General features: G+C 37.8%; 1 protein-coding gene across 2 annotated transcripts in view; it reads right to left on the bottom strand.

Moving 5' to 3' along the window:
• Positions 1-6,351, bottom strand: part of srrm4 (serine/arginine repetitive matrix 4) — an 82,582-nt gene extending 76,231 nt beyond the window's left edge. The window contains exon 1 of one of the 2 annotated variants that reach the window (XM_014011155.1): positions 5,496-6,351. In XM_014011155.1, the coding sequence (XP_013866609.1) occupies positions 5,496-5,689 (194 nt within the window). In that variant the 5' untranslated portion in view covers positions 5,690-6,351. The remainder of the gene's footprint in view (positions 1-5,495) is intronic. The other variant, XM_014011156.1, reaches the window with a different exon arrangement.
• Between the last annotated feature and the right edge of the window lie 2,463 nt (positions 6,352-8,814).

Raw genomic sequence — 8,814 nt, 5'->3', positions numbered from 1 at the left:
AAATATATTTATGTTTGTGGTTGTAATGTGACAAAATATGGAAAAGTTCAAGGGGTATGAATACTTTTGCAAACCACTGTATTTAAATACTATACCATAATAAAGTATCTATGTCACCTTTAGCTGTTATTAAAATGCTGTTTTTATGTTTAAATAGAAAATAAGCTTATCTTCTCATCACGTCCTCTTCTAAATGCCTTGAAATTGGCCTCTGTCTCTTTAAGAACCACCTCCTGCTTTTGTCTCAGCTGCTATGATGCAGTTTACTTGGCATCTGAAAATACATTTCCTCAAAGGTATTTTTAATCTGAAAAGAGTTTCACTGAGTGAGAACTAATGTTAGGAGCTCAGCAGAAAGTTTAAGTTTCACTTTCACTTTCACCCAAGAACCTGCAGGAGTCATGGGCGGGGTGTGTGGAGAGGGGAGGGAGGGCGCTCTGCCATGAGGAAGTTCGGCTTAAAGACACGTCCCAGGGGCGTTTCTGGTCCCCAAAGGTGTTTCTGGTCCCCGCCTGTTGTTTTGCTCCTCAGCATGGCTTCCTAAAAACACTGCAGGATTTCTCAAACATGCATGAATGAGTCAGAGCAAGGCTTTGGGCATGTTTTTTTTATGAGAGTATAACATTATAACATGATATAAAACTCAAAAAAAGTTGATTTTACATGATTTTGCCCCTTTAATTAACTTTGTGTTTAACTTCAACTGAAAACCCAAAACATCACATTTCTCGTCTCATTCCTATAGATGAGCACCGCTAACAAACACCAACTGTGCTCTACCTGGTATTTCCTGCATAGAAACAGTGTTTTAACGCGTCCTCTTATAAACACTGAAAAGATACGTGTACAACTGACTAAAAGGTGAAATAAATTGTAGGAAAAAAATGCGTTCAAAAATGGTATGTCTGAATAAAACAGGAATCCAATGGATTTCTTCTTAAAACTTTATTCTCAATCTTCTGACTCCAATCAGGTACAGCAACTGCAGCACAGGCCTCAGTAAGACCTTGAACTAATATCAGGAAAACCCAAACACAGCAGCCTAGTTCGTCCAGGCTGGATCTGAACAGAGACTCTGCAAAACTAATAACTTATGAAAAATACTTCCTTCCACTATAATAATGAATTGGCCTTATAATGTACATCTCTTCCTGGTTACAGCCCTGGAGGTGATGCCTTTTACGTCAGACGTAGAACGTAACTCGTTTTTGTTTAGGCTAAAAGATAGAACACATGATAAGACACACACCAACACTCATTCTGTTTTAAGGTTTTGTTTGGGGTGGAGGTGGGCATGATTTTATGTTTGGAGAGTGGGGTGTGGTGTTTTATGTATTTTTTAATTTAAAAAAATGTTTTATTTTATATTATTTTTATTCTTCTGTTTTTTCCCCTCTCCTATTTCCATTTTACTGTTGGATGTTGTTTTGTTTTTACTGTTTGATGGGACTACAGATGAAAATTAGCCTTAGGCTAAATCTGGTGCAATGTATCAAATTATGCTTTAATCGCACATTGTCCCAAATAAATAAATCTTTCATTCATTCATTAACCTTAAAGGTTGCAATGATCAGTATAAAAAGTATAAAATACAATACTGCATCTAACGTTAATCAATAATAATAAAAAATCTTCAAAATAACACAGAAATACTATTAAAAGTAAAAGTAAGAAAGTTCTCTCACTGAGTTGAAAAGATGCCATCTTGAATTCTGAACTCTCCCACTTTCCCACAGGGAATTCCCACTGTCTCCAGTTTTGTAAGTGGTAAATTCCCACTTTGCAGTACAACTGCGCTGCATCAAAGGTAACTGACAAAAATGCAGCAAAATGGAGATTTTACACAACAAATTTTGCCAGCTACTCTTCAACATTGAGTACCTGCTCCTAGTTGGATGCTGTATTTTGTAGTTACAATAATCAACATGCATTATGGGAGATGAAGTTTATGGTCCATGCTGGCTTTAAAACATGTACTTATTTCAAGACATCAATACGTCTTTGAAGCTCTTGCGGGCCACATAAAATGCAGTGGCGGGCCACATTTGTCCCAAGGGCCTTGAGTTTGACACATGTGGCCTACATAATAAAAATGACTCCAACTCAGTGAATTTGACAGATATTGAGGCACTATTTGGTGTGGTCTTAGCTGGCTATTATTCATTCACAGATCTTACTTCAGATCATGTGAGTTTTTGCAATATTGCACAAGATTATACAGACAGGATGGTACAAGAATGATCTTAATCTAAAATGCTGGCATGAAAGGTGCTTTTAAAGTATGCAAGATTTAAAATTTACAATCAAGTTTGCCTAGAAGTATTTTCTTCGATCTTTCCCGTCTTGTAAAAAAAGAAATAGAAAAACTGTAACTCTCACTGTGCACACAGAGAGACAAAGATCAGACCACAGGGGAGGGGACACTGCGCTCGTCTCTCACAAACCATCCAGGCGACTTAGTAACACTTGATGTGCTCTCTGGGAATGTTCGCTCTAGCCTGCCGCCCTGCCATCATCACCACCATCACCCGAACGAAGCCAGCGCAGGGGCAGAGCCGCTCCAGGAGACATTCCCTCCCAGGAAAGCTAGCTGAAGAGACAGCTCGGCCCCGCTCCAGAGTCACCAGCTATTTAAAAAAAAAAGACTGCTCGGTTTATGGCAGCAAGCCACGCAATGTTTCTTTACTTCATTTATTTGACCATTTTTTCCCCCAAATAGACTTCAATTCATCATCTGTGTCAGGGTCAAGCCAACCGTCTGCAGTTATTTGGTTTGATTGCAGAGTTCAGACACACAAAGGCATGTTTGGTCACATACGTAGAGCAGCAAGTCGTTTTAGGTCAGACCCAAAAAGGCTAATAAACTCGTTTATAACCGACCCCGGAGCAGCATTATGGACCTGCAGTAATAGAAGCCATTAAAGACACATTATGTGGTTCACTGTGTCTTTCTGCAGCTTTTGCCAGTGCTGGATGAAATGGGCCATTCTAATGCTCATTAACATAGCTAATTTCACATAAGAGATATCTGATAGTGTCAAAAATCATTCAAAGGTCACCCAACCGAGCTACATATTTAAACACAAGTTGTACCATTATTTATGTGATTTTAAAGGGGACATATGCAAAAATCCAATTTTTTAGCTGTTAAATACATTTTTTTGTGAACTTGGAGTCTCTAGGAGACAGAAAAGTTGAATTTAGTCTTTTGGTGCTGCAAAGATATCTGTATATTCTATTTTTCAGCCCGTTCAATTTTCTCTATTTTCTGTTTGCTGAGTCTGTTACGTCAAATTATCTGCAACGGAGCTGCCAAATGAAGTCTGGACTTAACAACTACAATTTCCTCATCTTCATTCTCCTCTGGTTCTGGGTCAGACTCTGGCTCTAACATGTAAGCCTTATATGTTTTAATTAAATTGTAAATAAAACATTTCTGCAAGCTAGAAAACATAACCCTCCTCTCTCAAAGTGGATCGATCTGGAAGCAGGAGGGGGGCGGAGCTTGAAGCGTCTTAATGGAACAGTAACAAAACCAGCTGCTTTTACACACATCAGAAAAAGTGGTGAAAGAGGGGCTGGTGAATAGGAATTAGTGAATTGGTGAATTAGAATAAGAAGGAATTCAGACCAAAGCTTTGCAGATCCATTTTATAAAGACTCCAACTGAATGATTTAAATGTGAAAAGGAAGGAATTAAAAGCAAGATGTGTCTACTTTAAAACGTTCAATCTTATTTAAAGATGCTTGTTGCAATGCCATGTAGACTAGTCAGAAAACAAAACAAATACAGATTTTGCATTTTCTTCAGAAATGCAGCATGGATACATAATGCTGAAAGATTTTTGCAGAAAAAATAAAATTTGTACCGAAATTTAGCTTTTTGTTGTAAAATAGGGGGGAAAAAAGCTGAAATTAGCAACAAGATAGCTGAAAAGCATCTGCAAATCCTAAATCTACAAAGAAACAAAGCATTCGTTTGCTGAATTAAGTAGTAAGAACTTAATATTTGGCTGACAAAACTAAAATTAGCTGAAATTGGCTTAAAAGTAGCTTAAATTGTAGAAAACAGCTGAAGTTAGCAGAAACCAGCTAAAACACTAAATACTTAAATTAGCAAGAAAAAAAGCTGGAAAAAGATTAAATTAACAGAATAGCTGAAATATCAAAAATCTTAGCTGGAATGTCTTAAAGGAGCTGAATGTTTTGATATTTATAAAAAACACACAGAAGAAAAATGAATCATCTAGAAATAAACACTCAGTTCCACTTCCTACATTGGTGATTAATGTGTCCTTAAATTAAAAAGATTTGTGAGCAGCTGCCAGCGGTGGAAGTGTTTTTATAACTATGGAAGCAGCCAAAATGACAGAAAACAGGTCAATAATGGTGAAGCCCATGGCAGAGCAGTTTAGGATCTAGAAGTCCATTTATTTGGATATATTGTATTTTATAGTTTGCAATGAGTAACTGCTGCATACACAGACTATTCAAGCAAAAAGCAGAGTTGTTTGAAGCAGACAGAACAGTTTCTGCCCAAACCAGCAGGTGAGTTTTGATTGACAGACAGGATAAAAGCACGAGTGAAATCAGAAGAAAAACAAAAATCAGGAAAAGGTCTTTGAGGATTAATTTTCTCTCATCAAACGCCGTCGTGTTGCAGCTAACCTTTGGCTGGATGGATGAAAGTGTCAGGAAAAAAAAGTGTTGCTGCTTCCGCAGATACTCAGACCTGAAGCAGTGTCACAGGAGGAGGAGGACAAGTCTGACATTAGAGGCAGTCACGTGATTTTAAAGGAGACAAATATCCAAACACCTCCCCTCTTCTTCAAACCACTGAGGGTCGAGTGGATGTGTGCTTTAGATTTTAGTGAAACCTCTTAAATATATGCATTTAACCCTTACATACAAATACGTCAAAGCATATTTGAGTCGTAAAGTACCATAAATGTCATTAATTTACCCTGAAATTTGATGACTTTTCTTAATTGGCTTAAAAATTGTATCTATTAAAATCGATTTTTGACCCAGCAGAGTGGGTCAAAGCAAGAAAATTAGGGTTTTTAGGAAATCTGTCAAAGTTGATCAAAAATATTGATGAAAAAAAGATATTCTGAACATTTAGATTACATGTAGGTTATCTAGCTGTTAAAGAAATCAAATTGACTTGACTCTCAGGTCCAAATTTTGCACCGACTTTCACAAGAGAAACACTTGTTGAAATGCACACACTAAAAACTGCTGGGTTATTTTGATAACTCTGCTGGATTCAAGTTGTTGGGTTTTAAGTTGGGCTGGTTTGATTAAATATTGGGTCAAAATGTTTGACTCAATATTTGGACCTCTATTTTCAAAAAAAAAATCCAGAAATTATCTGATGGCCAACAGCAGTTATTAGCAGTTATTAGCAGCTAGCTAATTCCAGAGGAGCCTTTTTGACTCAACTTTAAAGAATAACTGAGCGAAACAAAGACAGAAGAATGAAGAGAACTCACTCAGTCACTCTCCGCCTGGCAGTGATGCTCGCCACGATGACACTCTCTGGTCTGGGGGTGGCCACAGCCTTGAAAGTTCCTTTCCAAAACTTCTCAAACAGCTGCTTCTCTCCCAGCTTCAGGAGGCTGCTGCTGCTGCTCTGAGATCCCAGAGCTCCAGAGGGATCCGTGTGGCCGAGCTGGAGCGGCTGCATTCTGAGTTTTCTTTTTTATTACTCTCTCCAAATCGGATGTGTTTCAGTCCTTCCTCAAGCTCTCATGAAAACACAAACGCACACAGAGACTCCCTGCGCTTGCAGCTCAGGAACTGTCCAAGTACTGAATCAAAGTGAGCCGAGTGCAGCGTGTCCTCCTCTCACTGCAGCAGGTCAAACGTGTCAGCGCGTCTGTCCACTCCTCGCTGGAACAGAAGGACAAAAAAGCCGAGCCTCTCCAGCTGGAGGCTGGCTATTGTTCCCGAGGATGAGGGGCGGGAAGGATTGTGTTTCTCTCTCCTCCTCGGTCACATCTGCTGCTCTTTGGGACGGGGTCTGGGTCGGGCGCCCGGCGGCGGCTTCACACACAAACGAGCGTCTCTCTGCTACAGATGGAGCAGGTTTTTCTGTCAGACAGACTGAGAGGGTGTTTCATCTTGCAAGAAGATTGTTCTCCCGTGCAGAGAGGCTGAGCGGGTGTTGAGCCAAGTGTTGCAGCGTGTCTGAGGGCAGGTTTGAATGTGAGCTGAAGAGTGTGTGTGTCAGTGTGCGTGTGTGTGTGAGCCGAGTCAAGTGCGGAGCTCAGCCGAGAACGCCTTGTTTTGTGTCTCTGCGTCTGTGACGTCAAAACTGGGGGGGCTGGACCCTGAAGAGGGACACCTCTGTGTGTGTGTGTGTGTGTGTGTGTGCACTCCTTTTCTGCTTTGATTAGGTTCACTTCTCACCCTGACATGTGGCAGCTTCACTGTCTCTCTGCATGTTTTTGTTTTCTTCCCTTCATCCATCATCAGTCATTCCTCCTCTTCGTTTGTCTGTTTCTTTCCTTCTGTTTTGAGTCAACTCGATTTAAGTTGTTTGTCTAAACTAATTAATCGTATCCTGTTCAAATACGGAGATTGAGCTGAGGCGTGGGAGTAGCACATATTTTTGTGTATAATGTTGTTTTTGAAGGGCAGAGAACATGTCATTGAACGAGGTTCTGTAGACCAGGGACGAGCAACTGACAGCCCGCGGGCCACATGTGGCCAACAGGTGGCTTTCGTCCGGTCCATCAATGAAGCCACGCCCACCCCAAAAATATAAATACATAAATAAAATGTAACTGTAAAAAGGCAATACAATTTTTATAATCCAATAGCTACTTTAAGAGTGCGTTTTGAGTATAAATAAATAATTAGTTTTTATTTTGGGTAGACTATCTGTTCACGGAGCTGTTTAGAGAAGCTGTCTGCCACGACAACATGTTGCACAAAGCTAAATAAGAGAAGTTTACTGATATTTTAATAAATCAAAAATGGAAGGATGTGTATGTTGATGATGTAAACAAAGCATATGATGGTTTCATGAACACTTTAGAAGATCTGTATAAAAAAACTTGTGTGCAAAAGACTTATTCAAAGAGAAATAGTGTTGACAAACCATGGATAACTAAAGGCTTAAGAAATGCGTGTATGAAAAAATAACTTGTATTCATGCTTTCTGAAGTCAAGAACAAAATAAGCAGAAGAAAGATACAAAAAGTACCAAAAAGTACAATATTTTGTGAATTAAAATTTTATGAGTTGGTTGATTATAATGTATTGCAGCTTATGTATAAGGCTCTTAAAAAGCTGTTGCCTTTAAACATCCAGTTATAATTTGTTAAGAGAGAAAGTTCTTATAAGATTAAAGGACTTGAGATGTTTGTGAAACCCAGAATTTGAACAAACTTGAAGGACCGATGTACTTTGGTTCAGGGAATAAGATTATGGAATAATCTGGAAACTGATTATAAAAATGCCAGTTCAACGTGTTTCTTTAAGAGAAAGATAAAAATAAATTTGTTAAAGAAATACGAAACTCTATAATGTATATCTAAGTTGTTTGAGAATCAATTGAAGTTTTTATTTTGTTTTTTTTCTTTTTCTTTTCCTAATTATTATTGCTTTAAATTAAATATCGAAAAAAGGGGCAGAAATTATAAGATTTTTTCTTCTTTCTGCCTCCTTTAATTTCAATTTGATTTATAAATATATATTTTGTTGTGTATATGTTGGGTATATCTTTTGTTTTTAATGTGTATAAAATTTTGGGTTTTAAATTAAATGAACAAACAATTTAAACAACAATAACAAAAAACTAAAAGTAACAATTAAAAACAGCAACTTTTTACCAGAATAGAACCAAAGACTCAAGGAGTCTTTGCACTTCAGCTCGCAAAAAGTATTTATTTTTTTGTTTGCTTCAAATGTTTTGCATTCTTATTTATTTAACAAGAGTACAAAGTTATACATGCATTTGAACATGAAAAACTATAATTAATAAATTTAGGTAATCACTACGTAGCCCTCTGGTGTCAACATAATAATGTGGCCCCGACCATTGCTCGTCCCTGATGTAGACAGTAATCTTTGAAAGATGCTTTTATTTAAGTCTTTATAAAAAAAAATACATCTGTATGTGGAAAGTTCAACATCCATTCATGAAAACATGTTTGTTTTGGTGAGAACTCACGAAAAAAAAGTCGGACAATTTTCTTAGACGCTTCTCGAGTTACTGAGACTGAATCTGTGTAGAGAAACAAGGTCACTGAATAGAATGTTGGTTTCAAAAAACAAGTTAAAAAGTTTAATGATAAGTTTTAAAATGATCCATTTTGTCATTTAATAAACTTAACTGGCCACAAATTAACTTAATGCGACCTTCACTCATGATGTCACATATATCATTTATTATCATATCTGCCGCTGGGAAGTTAATTTGAAAGGTGGGCTGGAGGGTCAAGGTCTTCCACAGACGTGGAAAGCGAGTGGAAATGTTAACAAGGTTGGTGTTTTTACTGTTTTTTATAGCTTAGCTGCCTGCATTATCACTATATGTTGGACTGACAGAGCCCGGGAGTACAGCGCTGTACATGAGCGAGGCTAGCATGCACAGCAAAAACTGTCCATCTTACCAAGTTTTAAAATCTTATATCAGCCAAAAAGTCTTTTTGATCTTGTTTTGAGACTGATTTACTAAACAAGAACTGATTGTGTAAGAATAATCATCTTGTTTTCAGAATGTGTAAGATTATTTGTTTTGTTAGCCTGAAAATTTGACTCAAATTATGTCGAAATTTTCAGCCAGTGAAGTAAGGAAATTTT

Source organism: Austrofundulus limnaeus, unplaced genomic scaffold (genome assembly GCF_001266775.1).
Source record: "Austrofundulus limnaeus strain Quisiro unplaced genomic scaffold, Austrofundulus_limnaeus-1.0 Scaffold77, whole genome shotgun sequence".
NCBI lineage: Eukaryota > Metazoa > Chordata > Actinopteri > Cyprinodontiformes > Rivulidae > Austrofundulus > Austrofundulus limnaeus.
The sequence above is the reverse complement of the archived record's forward strand: the minus strand, read 5'-3'. Positions and strand labels throughout refer to the sequence as shown.